The sequence below is a fragment of the Dysidea avara genome, chromosome 12, assembly GCF_963678975.1.
Source record: "Dysidea avara chromosome 12, odDysAvar1.4, whole genome shotgun sequence".
In the NCBI taxonomy this organism is placed as follows: domain Eukaryota; kingdom Metazoa; phylum Porifera; class Demospongiae; order Dictyoceratida; family Dysideidae; genus Dysidea; species Dysidea avara.
In genome coordinates this window covers 7,298,158-7,316,512 of record NC_089283.1, presented here as the reverse complement: position 1 = coordinate 7,316,512, position 18,355 = coordinate 7,298,158, and the positions used below count along the sequence as shown (strand labels likewise).

The 18,355-nt window shown below is 39.9% G+C and overlaps 3 protein-coding genes across 5 annotated transcripts; 2 read left to right on the top strand and 1 right to left on the bottom strand.

Moving 5' to 3' along the window:
* The first annotated feature begins 2,102 nt into the window (after positions 1-2,102).
* Positions 2,103-6,890, top strand: LOC136240835 (uncharacterized). 2 transcript variants are annotated; one of them, XM_066031894.1, is made up of 11 exons: positions 2,103-2,321; positions 2,660-2,729; positions 2,785-3,034; positions 3,085-3,276; positions 3,335-3,454; positions 3,506-4,710; positions 4,767-4,919; positions 4,966-5,154; positions 5,224-5,356; positions 5,413-6,281; positions 6,326-6,890. In XM_066031894.1, exons 2-11 carry the CDS (start codon positions 2,727-2,729, stop codon positions 6,866-6,868), a joined length of 3,657 nt encoding a protein of 1,218 aa, XP_065887966.1. In that variant the 5' UTR covers positions 2,103-2,321; positions 2,660-2,726; the 3' UTR covers positions 6,869-6,890. The 2 variants fall into 2 exon arrangements, with proteins under 2 accessions (XP_065887966.1, XP_065887967.1); XM_066031895.1 differs by lacking the exon at positions 2,103-2,321 and having other exon boundaries at positions 2,403-2,729.
* LOC136240837 (uncharacterized) lies at positions 6,758-8,130 on the bottom strand. The gene is made up of 2 exons (XM_066031898.1): positions 7,950-8,130; positions 6,758-7,903 (listed from the first exon to the last, which is right to left on the bottom strand). Exons 1-2 carry the CDS (start codon positions 8,026-8,028, stop codon positions 6,873-6,875), a joined length of 1,110 nt encoding a protein of 369 aa, XP_065887970.1. The 5' UTR covers positions 8,029-8,130; the 3' UTR covers positions 6,758-6,872.
* On the top strand, positions 7,929-14,753 carry LOC136240836 (kelch-like protein 26). 2 transcript variants are annotated; one of them, XM_066031897.1, is made up of 2 exons: positions 7,929-8,136; positions 13,389-14,753. In XM_066031897.1, the coding sequence occupies exon 2, from the start codon at positions 13,553-13,555 to the stop codon at positions 14,618-14,620; it is 1,068 nt and encodes a 355-aa protein (XP_065887969.1). In that variant the 5' UTR covers positions 7,929-8,136; positions 13,389-13,552; the 3' UTR covers positions 14,621-14,753. The 2 variants fall into 2 exon arrangements, with proteins under 2 accessions (XP_065887969.1, XP_065887968.1); XM_066031896.1 differs by lacking the exon at positions 7,929-8,136 and adding an exon at positions 8,175-8,313.
* Positions 14,754-18,355: the final 3,602 nt, after the last annotated feature.

Sequence of the window (18,355 nt, the reverse complement as noted above, 5' to 3'; positions counted from 1 at the left end):
CAGTAAAAATAGAATCCAGCATAGGCGTAGCAACCTGGGGGGGGGAGGTCAAGGGGGGCTGGAGTCCCCCTTGTGATTGCAAATTCAAAAAAGATCAAGATACTCTAATAGAGCATGTAGTCAGTTACTCTAATAAAGCAGTCACAGTATTCAGAGAAGCAGTGTAGCAAACTATGAAGTTGTGAATAAGGATTTGTATGTACTTTATATCAGTAATACAATAATATTTAGTGGAGGGCAGCCATTCTTAACAGGTGTTGAGTCTGTTGACCTTTTTTTTCTTTCTTCACTTCAACACCAAACCAGCTAGAGCCCCCTATCTAGAAATATCTTACTACGCCTGTGTCCAGAAAACTTAGTCGCATACAAAAACAACTAAAATTTAGTGAATCAAGTTTCAATTTGCAAATTCACACAAATTGTACCTTGTACGTAAACCCGCCATTCAGAATAGGTAGCTACCTGGGTATGTAACCAATGGTAATCCATTGATCTATCCCTAAGTATCATGCCTATTTGACACAACAAATTGTTATACAGAATAATTATTGAAAAAGTAAACCTTCTACTGTACATATTTGTGTGGGCGGGAGAAGATAGTGGCATATTTTACCAATCACTAACTTTAGAACAGAGTAAGCTTTAGACTTTATGTAAAATTCTTTAGGGCAAAAGCATCAATTTGACACCAAGTTTGTGGATTTTGGATCATACAAACATGAAAGAGACAAAACTAACAGTTTTAAAACCTTAAATTTCCTGTAAAGGTCAAATCTGAGGTGACTCCCTATTGAAAAATAATCATTATCATACACACAAACTTTATGCCAAGTTACATACTTTTATCCAAAACTGCACAAAAAGGCCTTTTTTAAAGGCATACAACCCTGACTAATAGATGCAGGATAAAATCAATGCAGTATTTCTGCAGAGTCAGGCTCTGTAGCTAATAAGATTCCAGCGTGCAGGATAGAGAAGTACGGTTCTAGGAGGGTTCACCAGTTTCCAGAATAGACAGTAGTGTGGGAAGTATTGCGAATGCATGGCTTGGTATTTTTGGGTTAGAGTAAGGGGGTGCACTTGCTCCCTCCCTGATTCATTATAGGCTGTATCTGGTTGCCACGCCATGTGTCCGTGTCTTCAAAGTCACCTATAGGGTTGATATTATGGCTTGCTATAATAACGACTTTGTACAGTGCTACTTTGGAGATAGAAGTTGGAAACCAGTATTATACTGGTTCCCAACTTCCAACTCCAAAGTATAGCATCTTCAGACCTACCGACAGCCTCACCCTTGGCTTTTTATGCCATGGCCACAGCTGCAGATTTTAGGCATTTTACATTAATTTTAGCCCTTGCCGGAATCCAAGGGTGGTTCTAGAGATTGCTATGTCATAATTCCATCATTAAAAGCTGCTACTTTGCCATGTACCATCATTAAAGTTGCTACTTAATTAGCTGCACTGCCTGCATGCTATAAGCTATACTCAGGCTAGCTAACTGAAAGCTGTTTGCTTGACAAGTATCATAGCTATACAGAACTGCAGTGTAGTTAGCTAACTTAAATACTGGATTTACTCTGAGTAAGGCCATGCCAGTAGAACCATGCTGCAGAGATAATAGAAGGGCACGTAGCCGGGTTGTTTATTTGATCTCTGGTGAAGCTGGCATATAACTCAATCCTGGGCTTGTTCTCATGAGCCTGTCTTGCCTATCATGCAGTGTACCAATGTAGTGTCCACTACACACAGAACCAACAGTATCTGTGATGTCTTTAGTTTGATTAGCTATAGCTACTGAGCTTCTAGCTAGCAATGCGGCTAGCTGTGTACTAGCTTTTTATTGCCAGGGCATGCCAGCACAGTGATAATCATGCAATAATGATAACAAATAGACTGTAGGATCAGGCCCGGTGTCCTATGGACCTTCTGCATCAGCACTTGTGCTGGTATTAAAACCTTCAGTAATAAATAGCTAAATAAATGCCAAATGCACCACTGGGTCTGGCTGCATTCTTCACAGTTTAGATACATGTTTCTGACTCCCTGTATTTACAGGCCTAGCCTTCTCACAGGTCCCTAGTGGGATAGGTCATAGATATTTAACCCCCCGGGATTGGAAACCGCAAGCCGCTTTCTTTGTGTCAAAGGAAACACTCCGCGTTGCCTTGTTAACACGTTCTTTTGATCCCCGCTGTCTTCTTGTCAAAACGTGAAAAGGAATGGTAGCGTTGCTGTAGCAGTGGACGTAGCTGGCCAACTTTATTGCTTCCTTGTAGCAGCTCGTTTCTGTCGGCTGGCCTCGCGGTTCGTAGTAGGAAGGTCAGTCCGTCTAATTTTTGTCACACTTCCCTCGTGTATTTGTTTGGGGTTCTGAGGGAAGGTGTTCTAGCTTTTACAGCAACATTTCAAGGTGTGCTTGAAGCGTTCTTCTACTGGGAATCGTTCACAGCAAGTTTTGGTTCATAGCTACAACCTATCGCTTTTTATAATGAAAAGATCAGTTATGAAGGAGGTGAAAAGACTAAAAGTTTGAGGCTTGTATTTGTATTTTGAAGGGACATACAACACTTTTTTCATCATAAAATAATATCTTTGTATCTACAAAATGGTTTCCATGTGTTTGTACACATCTATTGGTAATAATGTGTCTATTTTAGGCCACTGATCTGTTGCTGGTGGAATGCCAAGGTTCGCTGCTTGTTTTCAACTGGAGTACTTGCTGCAATGGTATTTTGAAGGCTGTTTATATAATTTTGAATCAAATGGTTTTGTTTACAAATAGTTCAATGATAGGAGGGGACACAGAAGGCTGAGGCTGACTAGTCGTAAGCATTTTAAGCCAAAACTTAAATTGCCCAAGAGTTTGCGGGTCTCCATTTCCAAGCAGAAAGTCTCTGAACTTAAAGTGTCACTACCGATTGAACTAGTGAACTTTCATGTATCTGTCCCTATTTCATCATTTCTGGATGGACCAGTTCCTAATATCTGTGTTCTACAAAGGAGGCTGCAATCGCTGAATAAGATACCACAAGGTACGTATGAATTGTTGCAATGGAATTGTGTGCACAAATTTTGTTCCAAGGGTGGAGCACCAGTATTCAAGATCACTTGCTTACTCTCTTTGAGGTTTCGTGCTCAGAGAAAGCTGCTGGACCTGCAGTGGTTAAAGCTATCAAGGTAAACAGTGATTTTACCTGGACTGCTTCATACCGAGGGCATCCAATATCCCATGAATGTCAAGTACTACAAGGGTCACCAGCATTGGTTAATACCGGTAAGGCTTTGCTGGTTTGATGTGGTGCATGCATGTTGACGTCTATTGGTAATTGCAGCTCAAAGACTTGTAGATTTACTTGATACAGTTTGTAAGAGTGAAGTATGCAAGGGAAACTTTGAAGAGAAGTACACTTCATTGCCCAATATCCACGATGACGTTTTAATGAACCAGTCTAGTAAGTTTATTTTCTCTTTTGGTGCAACAAATTATGATGTTAATACAACAGGAACTGAAGTTGTTGGCATATTGGACTCTAGCAGAACTGGTGTTCCATCAATTCACCATGCCAAGTGCGAAATATTGGTGAACTGTGCACAAGAACGGTGTGGATATTGTGGAAAGCATCGTAAGTCACTGACAGCCATGGCTTCCCGTGCATCTCGCTCAGATGTGCCGATAGACGATCGTACCTCTCCTACCAGCCACACAACTTATCTTTGCTTGACAAGTAAAGAAAAGAGTGAACGCCTTCACCGCTTGCACAGTGACAAAAGAGCATGCCAGCAGCAGGTCAGAAGATTGCAAGAGGCAATAGATGAATCGATCTTGATTGATGGGGTGACTGTGGATGAAGAACTGAATGGTGACCTATTGCAACTGATGAAAAACTGTACAGAAAACGTTTATTCTTCTCACAAGGAAGGCACCTTTGAACGATTGTTTTGGGATCAGCAGCAGAAGGCAAACTCCTTGGAGAACAGCAAATCTATGCGTTGGCACCCTCTGGTCATCAAATGGTGTCTGTACCTAAGACACTTGTCTGGAAAAGCTTATGAGCTTTTGCGCAGTTCTGGGTGTATAAAACTACCTTCCCAAAGAACATTAAGGGATTACACCCACTATATCAAGAGCCAGGTGGGATTCTCTGCTGAAGTAGATCAGGCAATTGTTGATGCTGCTGACCTTACCAAAGATCTTCACAAATATGTGACTTTGATTATGGATGAAATGTACATCAAAAGCGATTTGGTATATGACAAGCATGATGGCACTCTAATTGGCTTTGTCAACATCGGTGATGTAAACAATCAGCTACTTGATTTTCAGGCTTTCATTGACAATGGGGAGTCAAAATCTTCTCTGGCTACAACGATGATGGTGTTCATGGTTAAGGGGCTGCTCCATAAGTTTGAATACCCATATGCTCAGTTTGCCTGTGGAAGTATGTCGGGTGACCTGATCTTTGATCCCATCTGGGAAGCTATTGCAAGGCTTGAAAGAATTGGCTTTTTTGTGTTAGCTCTGTGCTGTGATGGAGCTTCGTCCAACCGTAAGCTCTGGAAATTGCACAGCAAGGGAAAGGAGCTAGTGTACAGAGTGCCTAATGTTTTTGCTGCTGAAGGGAAGAGATTTCTGTATTTTATTTCAGATCCCCCACACCTCATAAAGACGATACGAAACAGCTGGTACAACAAGAAGAGGAAGTTATGGGTAATAAATATTTCATTTAGCAAGTACCACCTTATTTTTGTGTATGTTATTCCTAGTGCAATGGGCAAAACATTGAGTGGCAGCACTTGGTGGATTTATATAATGTGGAGACAGAGAAGGAAGAAGGGACACGTCTTGTGACAAAGTTGAAGTTTGAGCACATAAACCTGACTTCTTATTCCAAGATGAGGGTTGATTTAGCAGCACAAGTATGTTTCATTGTATTGCCTGCCATGTGTATTATATGTTTTACAGGCGCTTAGTGAGCAAGTGGCTCATGCCCTGGAACAAACAAGAGGAGACGAAGTTTTAGAGACCATTAAGTTCATTCGATACATGGACAAATTTTTTGACTGTCTAAATGTCACTAACCTAGAGGTTGGATACCACAGAAATAAACGTTTCCAGGAACCATACATGTCAAGCAACGATTTTCGTTTGAAGGTTTGTTGCATGTGAACATGTACTTTCTGCAAAGGTCTCTTTATTTGTTTACTCTCATACTACTTGTAGTGGCTGCAAGACAATTTCATGGGATACCTGAAAAGCTGGGAAGCCTCCGTTAAAAAGCGGAAAGGTTATACACCCAAGGAGAAGAAGATGATGCTTATGCCAGATGAGACACTCCAGGGAATTGCTGTGACAGGTAATAAATTGTACTGTGATGCAAGATTGTAATATTTGTTGTCAATTTGTATGCAGTCAAATCATTTGTGGAGATTGTTCAATACCTTTTCACTGTTCCTGGTGTTAAGTGCTTTCTGAGTGGGTGGCTGTCACAAGACTGCTTGGAAAAAATTTTTGGCTGTCAAAGACAGCGGGGAAAGAGCAGTGAAAATCCCAATGAGTATGAATTCTGCAAGAACTCCCAAGCTCTACGTGTCATCAATTCTGTCTGTGGGCATGTGCCCAGAGGGAATTGCAGGGGTAGCAAAACTTCTATTGACTGGGAAGAGGAAAGTAAACCTTTGCCAAAACGTAAAAAGAAAAGATCAGAAAATCACCCGCCATTACCTGAGAAGTGTGACCTAGCAAAATCACAGTCCCAGCCTTCATCCACCTTACTAGTTGTAAAGTCGCAGTGCCAGCCTTCACCCATGTTGCCAGCCACAATTGTGAAGTCACAGTGCCAGCCTTCATCCATGTTGCCAACTACAATTGTGAAGTCGCAGTACCAGCCTTCACCAGCCACAATTGTGCCAGCCTTCACCTGCCACAATTGTAAAGTCGCAGTACCAGCCTTCACCCATGTTGCCAACTACAATTGTAAGTCTCAGTGCCAGTCTTCACCCATGTTGCCAGCCACAATTGTAAAGTCTCAGTGCCAGTCTTCACCCATGTTGCCAACTACAATTGTGAAGTCGCAGTGCCAGCCTTCACCCATGTTGCCAGCCACAATTGTAAAGTCTCAGTGCCAGCCTTCACCCATTTTGCCAACCCCAATTGTGAAATCACAGCATCAACCAATGAGGGATTGTCAAAATCCTGAAGTTGTGGTCACCATTAATAAGTACAGTTTGAAGCAATGTGACCTTTCAACACTACAGGACAATGAATGGCTGAATGACATGGTATGTACATTTGTACATATGGTAATAATTTATTGTAATTACAGGTGCTCAACAGCTACATGAGTTTGATTATGGATAGATGTGATGATGTTTATATCTTCAGTACATTCTTCTATACCAAGTTTTCAACTTCGGGATACCAAGGAGTACAAAACTGGACTAATAGGGTAATAATATTTGACAAGAGGGTGTTACTGTTTCCAGTACATCTTACTAATCACTGGTGCCTTGTTGCTGTTTACATGACTACTGGTAGAATTACTCTACATGACTCACTGCCAAGCAGCAACAGTGCACACTGTATGGATGTTGTTGAACGTTATTTAGTTATAGAAGCAGCTGAACGGAAATTTACTTTAGGAAGTTTCAGCAAGGAGGCTTACACAATTCCTCAACAGAGTAATTTTAACGATTGTGGTATTTTCGTTTGTATGAATGGGCGCAGCATTGCAGAGAAGTTGGACTATAAATATTACTTGAACATTCCAAGAACAAGGCAACATACTAAGAATGAATTGTTATGTTCCAAACTTTTAACTGTGTGGACATATAATGGTACATTTTTAAAAAAATTAAAAGGTACTTAATTCATTAATCAGTGCTATCATGTAGTTCTCTGTGTAAAGCTTTAGCTCGTTGTGTGCCTTTTGCTGTTGCTTGCTTATGCTTTTCCATCAGGTTACTTGCGTAGGAATAACCTCTCACTGTTACAAACAATTCCACAATTTTATGTAGCAACAATTTGTAAGTCTCTTCATCGCCAACATCAAAATCAGCCTGTGCTATTAGCCAGTGGAATTCCACCTCCTCACTTTCCACTACATGCTTGATTATGGCTGACTTATGGCCTGAGCCTTTGAGTAACTGCTTCAGGCACTTTCTCACTTCTTCAATTGCTACAAACAGCAAGTATGTTGTGTTTTTTACATACCACAAACCACCCCTGTCTACCCGTTGTGTCCATTCTTCATCAGTGTTGGTAGTATCAGAATCTTTGTCTGCTGTCAACTCCATCAAGCAGAGTACAAGTTCCTCCTTCATGTCATGGTTACTACGCTCTAACTGCTTACGGAGATGACGACAAATGTATCCAGCTGTGTAGCGTAAAGCATTCCCTTCATTATTAGTTAGTGGCTCAACAGCTTGTGAAGAACTGCTTTCAATTTTTGTCGCTTTCCTTATGTCTTCATTGAACATCAAGGTTGTGAGCTGCTGATATAGAGTGGGTGTTGGGTTCACTTTTGCTTCTGAAAGTAACTTTTCCCACAGCTTTGTAAATTCTTCTGATGAGCGAAGTATGAATAATGATTGCCACAGTCGATCTCTGTTAATACTACTTGGATTGAGGTACTTTATACAACCTTGAAATCGTTCTTGAAGCTGCTGCAAAAACGTAAGAATCGTTGGAAAGTTTTCATCTTTAGTTGCCCAGTCCAGCAACACAACTGCTGCCTCACGTGCTTCCCTTGCAGCCTTTGAGTCAAACTTGAAAGTTTGGTCCTCTAAAACATTATAAATCGCTGTCACGAGTTGCTCGTTTGAGGATAACGTCGAGGATTGCTGGCTCGATGATGACGACATCTTCTTGCCCGACTTGGGTCGGCCTCGACCTTTGGGTGCCACTATTTAAAACTGGGTAATATTTCTCTACTACACACTTTAACGTACCTATGACTGCAGGCGTGTCTGGTGACCCGGAAGTTTCGTTCAAAGTGGGCTCCATCATCCGTGATCCATGCCCTGCCATGCCTTTGACTCTAGTAAATTACAGTAAACTAGTATTTGAATATGCGGAGAAAGTACAACAGGGACTGTATGTGTTAATATGTGTTGATAAGCCCGTTTCCAATCCCGGGTAGGTATAACATAATGAATTTGTATCCTAAGATATTTGTGCACTACTAATATAAACGATTCCACAATCGAAGTCACAAGTTAAATTTTACCTCGTGGACGGCTTTCGTTGTCTACCGTGTGATGGAAGAGGGACCAGAGTTGAAGCGGATGAAGTTTGAAGATGGTTCTTCAGAAGGTAGTATGTTGTAAGCACTCCACTCGGTCTTGCGGCAGACCAACTAGATTTTCGCCTGGGTACAGGGCATATCAAAAAGTTGAGAACTTTTATCGTACTTTACTATTGAAAAGCCTACGCCCCCAAAAATACGTAAAATGCATAAAATTAATAATTATTAATGGTGAAACTGACCATGATTCTAGATTAGTTTCGAAACGCCAGCAACATTGCGAAGGGATAACCAACTAATACGGATGGATAATTATTCACATATCTTTTGGGAATGCTCCACATGAATTTCACGTTTGTAGCAGCAGTGGCTGCTTTTTCACAGTTTCCTCCATTGATTCATCAATTTTTCCAATGCGCAATGTATTGTGGGATTCACCTGTTACCAAGACTATGGGAATTCACCTTAAACTAATAAAGTTTATAACCTAATACGGTTGAGTATACCGTGTATATTGATTAATCATCAATATTTCGTAGGAATTGGACCAAGGTCTATTTCCCAGGGTCTGCTTTTTAAGTTTGTTTACAAGATTTACGACCGAGTCACATATTGAAGCTATTGCGTGAGATAAATTGTTCATGAAGATGTTGTTCTTGGTTGTTGTAGCCTATTTTATTATGATTTATGTTTCCTAGAGTTCAGTTTAGTACGCTTTTTTTAGCCTTGTCGTGTGCTAAAATGCGGCAACCCGTTAAAATACGTAAATTTATCATTCGTAAATCAATGGCTATTTTTGATATGGTGGAGAACGTGGTACTCAAAGTGGGATGGGTTGGGGGAGGGGAGGGAGGCAAGTCATGTGGGGTGGCTGTAATTAGATACAGTAAATGTAAGCATTTCAGATATACTCTCGTGCTCTTGATTAGGCCATCATTATTATATTGTTTGTTTCCTGTCACCTAGTAAAACTGATGCAGTTGGGAGCTGATTAATGATTATTAATTATAGAGTTGACTCTTGTTATTTCAGTATGTGACTGCTCTATTAGAGTATTTTGATCCATGACAGGCGTAAAGACTGTGTACCCATGCATCCTGTTGAACAAGAGTGGAAGGTCTCCAACCCTTTAGTTACACTTTATATGCACAGCCAATGCATTTACCGTAACACTTGGTCATCCTGTGCCTCCCTCTGTCATGAAATAGTGCATTCACGTGATCTACATATAATCAAATAATTAAAATTTGATGCAGGTCCTTAAGGGTGCTAGCGGGTTTTTGAAGCCACACAAATGCTGTTCTTTTTACCTTTGATACAGGCAAAAAGAAAGCTACAGTAATCTAAACTACTGCTTCGAAGATTGACCTAACTTTCTACTATACAGAGACCAAAATATAAGATTGTACCTTGTTTCATTCACGCATTATAGTTCTTCAAAGTTAACCCGTACATTTTTCTTATTCTGAGATACTGGCTGCTTGCACAGGCATCAAATTCGCTGTGAAGATTCTTCAATAAACTTGTGGAAACTTAGCGCATGGATTTGTCTTTGCACTTCTTCTTTCTTGAGTTATAAAACAAAGAGTGAGTGCCCGCGAGCGAACTTCGACTTCCAGGCCTTGTAACTTCGTGTTGGATCACAACAATTATAATTCCATGCACTAAAAGTTTGCAAATTTATCACTGATGGTCCACCAAAAGTTTGGTAGAGATCTGTCTATCGTGTATTCCAGAATATCGCCTTTTACAATGCAGTGTAGAACATGCGCACGCCGACCAGTTATTACAACAAATTCCAATAAACTACAAATGCCAACTTTATCAAATAACAAGTTATAAATGAAGTTCTGAATGAAAGAAAAGCTCTAGTTCCTTTCTTTACACACTGGGACACCTTCCTGTTGCTTGTGGAATCGCCAAGCCTGCTCTTCGATAGGTAATGCCTTGTAACGCCTCATAATGTACAGTCAGTGTCTTGCAATGGGTGATAAATCCAGTTGGAACATCATCACTACCTAAAAACAGGTGTACAATTACACAATGTAACTTACCAGCATACACTATCACTCAATAAAATACAGGAAGAACGTGTGTTGGCTACAAACAAGCTTGCGTTCGCACGTGTCTTCAAAACTAACAATTATTTTCAGGCTAATTCACTCTACCATCACTCTTGGGCACCCAGACGATCATTTTCGTGATGATTTTTGAATGAAACAAGTTATTTCTTGGCCAATTTTTTTGGTGCAAAACACAGCCGCCTAACACGGATACTTTGAGTATGCGTAATATTGCCAATTATGATGTAACAGCCGCATGTGGTTATGTGGGTTGTTCCCTTGAATGGCTTCAAAAACCTGCTAGCACCCTTAAAAAATTGATGTGGCTGGTGACAGGAAACAAGGAATAAAATAATCATGGCCTTATGTATAGATATATGTGTTAATGGAGACAGATTGAAGTAATTGCATAACGAATCAACTTAATAGTGATTCCACTGAATGCTCTATTAGAGTAGTTAGGTGACAGTATCTCGATCTTGTGCACTCCCAGCACCGATTTCATTCTTGCATAACCTTTAGCACTAATCCTAGTAAATCAAGGCGATTGCAAAGTAAGTTGGCCATTGACTAAAAATAGGTACAATAGTTGTTTTACTTTAGCAACTGGACATTGGTAAAAGTAAGGGAGCATTGCTCTTCACTCTTCTTGAAGGGTATCCCTTTGGTGGTAAGCAGCGAGGACTGGCTACTCGGACCGTCCTTCCAGAGACCCTTGACTCCTAGCTTAACATTTGTAAGGTCTGGACCACATATGGAACAACAAATTCTCACTCTTTTTATAGAGACGAGAAACCACAAGCTACAAAAACAAATTGCCAAAAATTGTAAAAACAGGATGTGACTTACATTAATTCATGAGATGTTACAAGAACATAGTGCCAATATGAAATCAAAGTTTATGTCTTGAGGTAACAATCCCCTCGGTATTCCATCACTGGCAGAAGTACTTTATATCAATAGGCGGCTGTCTCCGGGATCTAGTCCACCTTTTCCCGCTGGTTCCATCCCCAATTCTCTACTGTTCTAGCCTCCAGCGTGCATCAGCAGTATGGCACAGGATAACAATATGCAACACTGGCATCTTGAATTTCAATATACAATCTAATAGTGTCTCTTTCTTCTGTATGGTTGTGTCTACCATGTCGATATGAAGTCTCTAGTAAACTGGTCCTAGGGGATATCATCTTCCTGTGTCAACACTCCACAGTACATTGTTTCTTCTTGGTACAAAAATCATTATTAAATATGCTAGGTATCACATCCATCCATAATCTATTCCTGGCAGTATATTCTTCAGATAGCAGTGCATCTCTACAGGAATGGTCAGCCTTTGCTTAGATTCTATACTCTAATTGAGGAGCGTCACAGCCTCTCTGTAGCAGTCAATGTTACTCCACTCTTCAAAGTGGAGGGCAGTTGCCCCTGCAACCCCCCCCCCCCCCCCCCTCCCCCCAAACCCATCCTTATTTCTCCGCCCGTGCCTGGGTACATGTTGGAAGGGCCTACAACTCTTGAATCTCAGCATATTTCAAAATCTTGTGATATTTCCATGTGCTTTAAAATCATGTTAGTCAAATATTCTGGGTATTCTGCTTTGAAATTTTGCTGTAAAATCTTTGAAGTCTTGAAGATTTATCTTCCCACACACACTTGCACAGGATATTTTCAAGTTGTGGGTGGGTCTTAAAAGTAGTGTACTACCCCACCAAAATGGAATATTGGCTTTTATTCGATGCAATAGTATTGTATTACAGAGTTTATTTGTAATGAATAGATCACACCTTTTTGAGGATTTCTAAAAGACCACACATAGAATGTTCTAGAACAATCTAGCTGGATTTTCCATTGGTATAGATCTATCATTTATAAAGTAGAAATTAAAATGAGGTGATCAGCTGTGATAGCAGCGACTCAGTGGTTGAGGATTTGGGTGTTCAGTGTGGAGGTCCCTGGTTCGAACACCGGTATTAAAGTTTTTTAAAAAGCATTTTCATGCACCTTTTTAACCCCACAATGACTGTTCTATTAGAGTATTTCAACAACTCTGCAATTTAGTTGTTTGATATTTGCCTTGTAACTCTATAGCTATCAATGCGATAAACCACAAAAGGTTTGAGCTATGATGGTTAACCTATACACATACCAATTTTTAAGTTACTCCCATAAGTAGTTTACCCTGTAAGCGTGACAACAAGTCGGCTTTTTTAAACACAATCGTCCAAAGCTCTATGACTATCAATCTGATTAGTTTGCTACATGATTGTGCCACAATACGTTCTTAAGTGTACCAAAGTTCAAGACAACCTAGCTACCCATTTAAAGTTTATAATGATTTTTGTAAAGTGTGGGAAGAATAATCTAGCTCCATGTTCCCTTCTTGAATAATTGTTTTTAAACTGCAAACGCCATCTCCCCCCCCCCCAAAAAAAACCAAATTTCAATCGTGAAATCTAAGCCTTCAAAATCTGGCTTAATTTCTTCATTCTTTTTTATATATTTTATTTAGGGGGCTTGGGAGGGAGGGGGCTTACGTCTGCGTGAAATTGTGTTTTGTTTGTAGAGGTGCACTGATATGGAAATTTCCAATATTTGGCTACAACAATTACCAATTCCGATACCAATATCTGGAACATAAAAGGTTTTCAGTATGGACACTACAATAAATGTTAAAAAAATATGGCAAAAAGCTTAAGAGGGTGGTCACTAAAACAAAGAATTGTGAAACAGTGATGATAAAAAAGGTGTGTAAAAAAGGAGACCCACTTAGGATTTGAACCCTGCATGGCCATCATGAAACCTTTGCAACTTGAAACTCATCTTTTAACCATTGTACTACCATGTCAACTACAGCATGTTTTGTACAAGTATAGTACTTATATGTAATATCTGCTAATATCTGCTAAAAAGTCAACTTTTCACCGATATTGATATCGGTGCACCTCTATTTGTTTCTTCCTATAAATATATACTCATGATGTGGCGCACCAGCTTTCCTGACCGCATGACTCACAGCAATGTGTCTTGATTTAGCTAAGCTATACATGTGTAATCATGAGTTTGTATTTTCTTGTATATAGCAGATAAATCTTCAAAAGATGTAGATTCTTGGTGGTGTGAATCCAAGTTTTCATCTCTACTCGAAGACCCCAGTACACATGATGTAACATTCAAGACATCTGATGGTGGTAGTGTGAGTGCTCATAGGGTAATAGTAGCAGCTGGTTCACCAGTGTTCCATGCTATGTTGTACGGTAACATGAGAGAGAGTACACAGAATGAGATTGAACTACCCAATATACACAGCAATACACTGAAAAAGTTGTTTTATTTCATCTACACTGGTCATGTAAAAGCAGGCTTAATTTCATGCTTAAAATTGTTACAAGCTGCCGATTATTTTGTAGTTAGTGAATTGACAACTGTTTGTGTTCGCATCGTTGATAATAAATTGTCTATTGAAAACTGCCGTCATGTTGCCATCTTTGCAGTTGCACATCAGATTAATTCTCTGTTAACTGCTTGTGTGAATTTCATGGAAGACTGGGCTAGTTTTCTAGTTTATTGTGATTTTGAAGTGCCTCATGATGACCCATTTCCACTACCAGTTCTAATCGCATTCTTAAAGTCTTCCAATCTTGCTGTTTGTGAACTGGATTTATTCCTCGCAATCATTCAATGGTGTGATCTCCAGAAGGATAAGCTGAATTCTGATGATATAAAATCAATTTTTGAACTGATACGATACCCACTAATACAGAAAAATGATTTAATTGAGAAAGTGCATCCAACAAATATGGCTGATCCTGATCTTTACAAAGCTGCTTTAGAATATCACAGCACTAACACATTTGATGGACCTGAAGAACAAATCACGATGAGAAAATTCTATTTTGATTTTGATCCTGTTGATGGCTTGATGATTGAACACACACCTAAGAGCACTCTGATTACAAACTCTGAGCTGCCTACCCAAAAGCGTACTTGCATTGTCCAGATAGATTGTGACACAACAATTCGTTTCATGTTTTGTCTCAAGAACTGCAGTAACAAACGCAAAACAAAGCTGTTCTTATCATGTGGAGAAAGTGATAGTACTGAATCACCTTACTGTACTTGCAAAACTGTTGAAGAAATTCCTGTAGGTGAAGAACTAGAGGGAAGTTTCTATTGGTTTGAAGGTGATCTTTATGTGGAAATAGGAGAAGTAGTGCTGTTTCTTAGCAATGAGTACTGTGCCACATTTTATTTTGGCATTACATTGTACAGTGAAGGTGATCAGATCAGCATCTTTAAAACATATCATAGTTAACAACCTAACACTCATCCACACTTTATTAACCTACAGAATATTACCTTGAATAATGCATATGAGTACACTTAATTATTTCTAAAATTTGTACATGCTTTTGTGGTATATGTGTTAAATGATATACATGTTTCAAAATGGGCAAGGGCCATATAAACGCAAGTAGTAAGTACCACGTCAAATTGCTACACAAATGGAAGCTCTTAATGCCGAGTGTGAAATACACATTGTCACATGCATAACATAGGTTGCCAGGTAGATTAAGCCAATTACAATGCAGTTGCTTACAATGGTCAGTGGTGTGTACACTTTCACATGTATAAAAGGCTGGCTCAAGGCCTCCAGAAAGTAGACCCAAGACTCAGTTATAGACTAGTATCTGTGGTTCCACTGCACTGATATAGGCCACACTCAGAATCTGGCCACTATGAAAACTGAGCCTGTATCATTGATAATGGTAGGGGTGTGTACATAGGCGGCGGAAAGGGGGGGGCTAGGGGGATAAAGCCCCCCCTAGGTCTGCTGAGGGGGGGCTTAGCCCCCCCTCAGAATGATATCACACCAAAATTATCTTTCTTGGAGTGGGGCTGAAAACCGTGATAAAGATCGAGATACTCTAATAGAGCAGTCACTCTAATAAAGTAGTCAGTTAGTAGCGAGCTATGTAAGGATTTTTATGTAGTTTATCAGCTAGAAATGGTAGCTGGTGAGGTGGAAAGCTCTTGTGAGTTGGTTGTGACCTTTTTTTTTTTTTTTTTTTTTGTTTTTGGTCTCACCTTACCAAACTATAGAAATAAGTCTGGGTCAGCCCAGCCCCCCCTCATATCAACTACTTCCTCCGCCGCTGGCAGTGTGTATTATGTATGGGTCTAATAATTTACAACTGTTGATTTGTAAATTTCAGGGTGTGTCGGAACAACGCGCGCCTCTACGCACCAGCTGAGCACGTGCGATATTCCACAATCGAAAGTAAGTCAAGTAACTACTAGCGCGCGAACCACGTTTCGTCAGTTTCTCGGGGATCGCTAAGTTCACTCGATTGGATGCCCCGGTATGTAAGGGGGCCACTGGCAGCTAGCGCATGTGCTAGACTTTAAAGACGTGGAACCCTTCACACGCCCTCATCACGGTTAGATCACGTGATAGTCTAACACAGCGCCGCTCTAGCCTAATAAAAAAATTTAGATGGTCCTTCTCATTCTTATATATAAGGACTTGCGATAATCGATTATGGTGTTTGGTGGACGACCTACTGACGTTCAGGAGTTATGGCTTTGAAGATGATTGTGGTAGCATAGATATACTAACCCCAGGTACCTGCATGGGGTTAGTATATCTATGGTGGTAGCAAGTTTAGTGACGAAGGCATTAACAGCTAGCTCTGCTGAATACTTGTGGATTGCACACCAACATATAAAGTGTTTACAGCATATAGCTACACGCGAAGGATTGGTGAAGAATTTCTCTGTGACTGGTTGAAAGTAACAAGCGAGGTAACGAGTTACGAGTAAATGAACTTGATTATTAGACTGGAGCTCGAGATTTGTGAACATCAATGTTTTATAGTATGTTGAACTTATTGCTTTGTACATATGTAAAATATGAACTGTTGACAGAAGTTAATTCAAGTATCACAAACCATTCAATTGAGGTGTAACTAGAGGCACCACACTAGTCTCTGTGGACACAATCACATCACATCGTAAATGGAAAATGCTGGGTTAAATTTTGAACAAGCAAAGTTGGTAGCTGAATGGTTTCAAGGGTAAATAATTTCCCGATCTTCAGTGTCATTTGCATACAATAAAGTACTGGCATCTGAAAGAGTATAGCTGTTCCCTTGATGTAATGTGGGCATCAAATCGAGTGAACTTATTAAACCGCTAGCTGGGAGGGTGTGTGGCATAGTCTTCAGTATAGCTTATAATGACCTCACTGACAGACTCTGTGGCTGTGCAGCATAGTGCAAAGCAGTGATGCACCATTCGAAAAGTGTAAGTAGTAAATGGTGTTGTCTTTAGTTGACAAACAACTGCACCACCGGATCTCAAATGCACAGTGTCAAGCATCCAGTCAACTGGTTGAGCTAGTGCCCCCCCCTACATATACATATATAGTTGTCAGGTAAAATGAGACACACACAATAAAATTATTACATTTTGCATATTGTTGGTTACACTAGTCAAGCATTACATACTCCTCGATACCAATTAATTTGGGAGTGACTACAGACACTTTACCAGTTTCGCTGGATATAACTGCATCATAGTGCAAGTTACGAGCAATGCTCTAGTTGGGTTAGATTTTTTGTCACGTCGCATTGCTCGAATTAGTATAGTAGACTACCCATGGATGATTCTAAACTGCACAAGAAGGCTACAGATGATTATTCTTGGATGAATGGATTGGTGATGAAAAATCCCTAAAAGGGGTTTACTAAGTTCACTGTGCTTGTATGTATTATAGCGCTGGTGCTTTTATCCCAGTACAGTGATGTAATGTGGCATGGAATCGAGTGAACTTAGTAAACCCCTGCAACCCCCAGTTTCTCGGGATATACGGTATCACGCGGAATTATGGTTACCATTATTCCACGGAACGGAATGGCATATTCCGTGACATTATTCTCCGGAACGGAACAGATACACGTTACCCCCAGCGCATCAACTAGTATATGTGACCGGGCCTGCGAAAACAGGGCATGTGGGCACAAACTACACCCCATCACTATGCAGGTCGTATCTCAGTATTGGAATAGAACATTTGCATTCTGTAACTTGCATCCTAAAGCCAATTAAATGCTTACTCAGAGATGAAAAATTGCATATCCATAGCATTATGGTACAAAAAGTTATGAGTGAAGAAAGTGTGAAAAAGTAGGCAAAAATCATGTGCCCACATGCCCTATTTTCGCAGGCCCAGTCACATATTATTTGGTGGCCATGGGCGTCCTAGAACATCTAAGGGAAGTTCTATACACTACATTCAGCTTTATAGCTATCATGTCTGCAAAGCTATAGTAGCTATATCTGATTTATTAGCTACTAATAAACTTAAAATTCAGTCTCTCAACTTGGACCATTCCCTAAGTCTCAGCTATGTACGTAGCTATATAGCATGTCTGATTTAACCTTGCTATATATAGCACAGTAAAAAAAATCTTATAGGAAGCAAGAATACAGTTAGCAGCAAAAATTGAATAAAATATTTATGTTTATAACACCAACATTATCGAGTAAAGTAAGTGACAAAGTAACAGCATATATAGTAAATTAACACAATTAAATTAAAAGCAGTACAGCAAATAAATGGTACAGCGATAGACTACACTGCAACAGTTACTAAACACTAACTAGTTTCAACACAGCTTTGACAACTCCAGCATACATTCTTTGCCTAAGGCGCTTCAATAGAAACTGGAGAAATGCATACATCCCCATGGTACCATTCTGAACACTCCAAACAGCATGTCATTGGAGGTTGCCAGGCATCCAGTAAACCTTCGGTATATTTAACATTCAGATTTTTCTTCTTTTTCCTCTGATTGATAACATAGAAAAACATTGCTGTTCAATAAAAGATGAGAGATGGCTACACATCTTAGGTTGGTCAAATACTAGTGCGCCAGGGTTTTCACCTAAACACAGTAACAACTGCATATGCAATGCTGAACAAACCACAATCATTAGATCCAGTCTGTTTATGAACATCTACAAAGTTCAGGTTAAATTTTGATTT

Bases quoted from the DNA above. Each gene is read 5' to 3' on its own strand.
- LOC136240835 (XM_066031894.1), top strand. The intron at 5,357-5,412 runs GTAATAAATTGT...ATTTGTATGCAG, and splicing joins CCAGGGAATTGCTGTGACAG to TCAAATCATTTGTGGAGATT. The intron at 6,282-6,325 runs GTATGTACATTT...TTGTAATTACAG, and splicing joins ATGAATGGCTGAATGACATG to GTGCTCAACAGCTACATGAG.
- LOC136240837 (XM_066031898.1), bottom strand. From the start codon at position 8,028: ATGGCAGGGCATGGATCACGGATGATGGAGCCCACTTTGAACGAAACT. The intron at 7,904-7,949 runs GTACGTTAAAGT...AGTTTTAAATAG, and splicing joins AGACACGCCTGCAGTCATAG to TGGCACCCAAAGGTCGAGGC.
- LOC136240836 (XM_066031896.1), top strand. From the start codon at position 8,259: ATGGAAGAGGGACCAGAGTTGAAGCGGATGAAGTTTGAAGATGGTTCT. The intron at 8,314-13,388 runs GTAGTATGTTGT...TCTTGTATATAG, and splicing joins TGAAGATGGTTCTTCAGAAG to CAGATAAATCTTCAAAAGAT.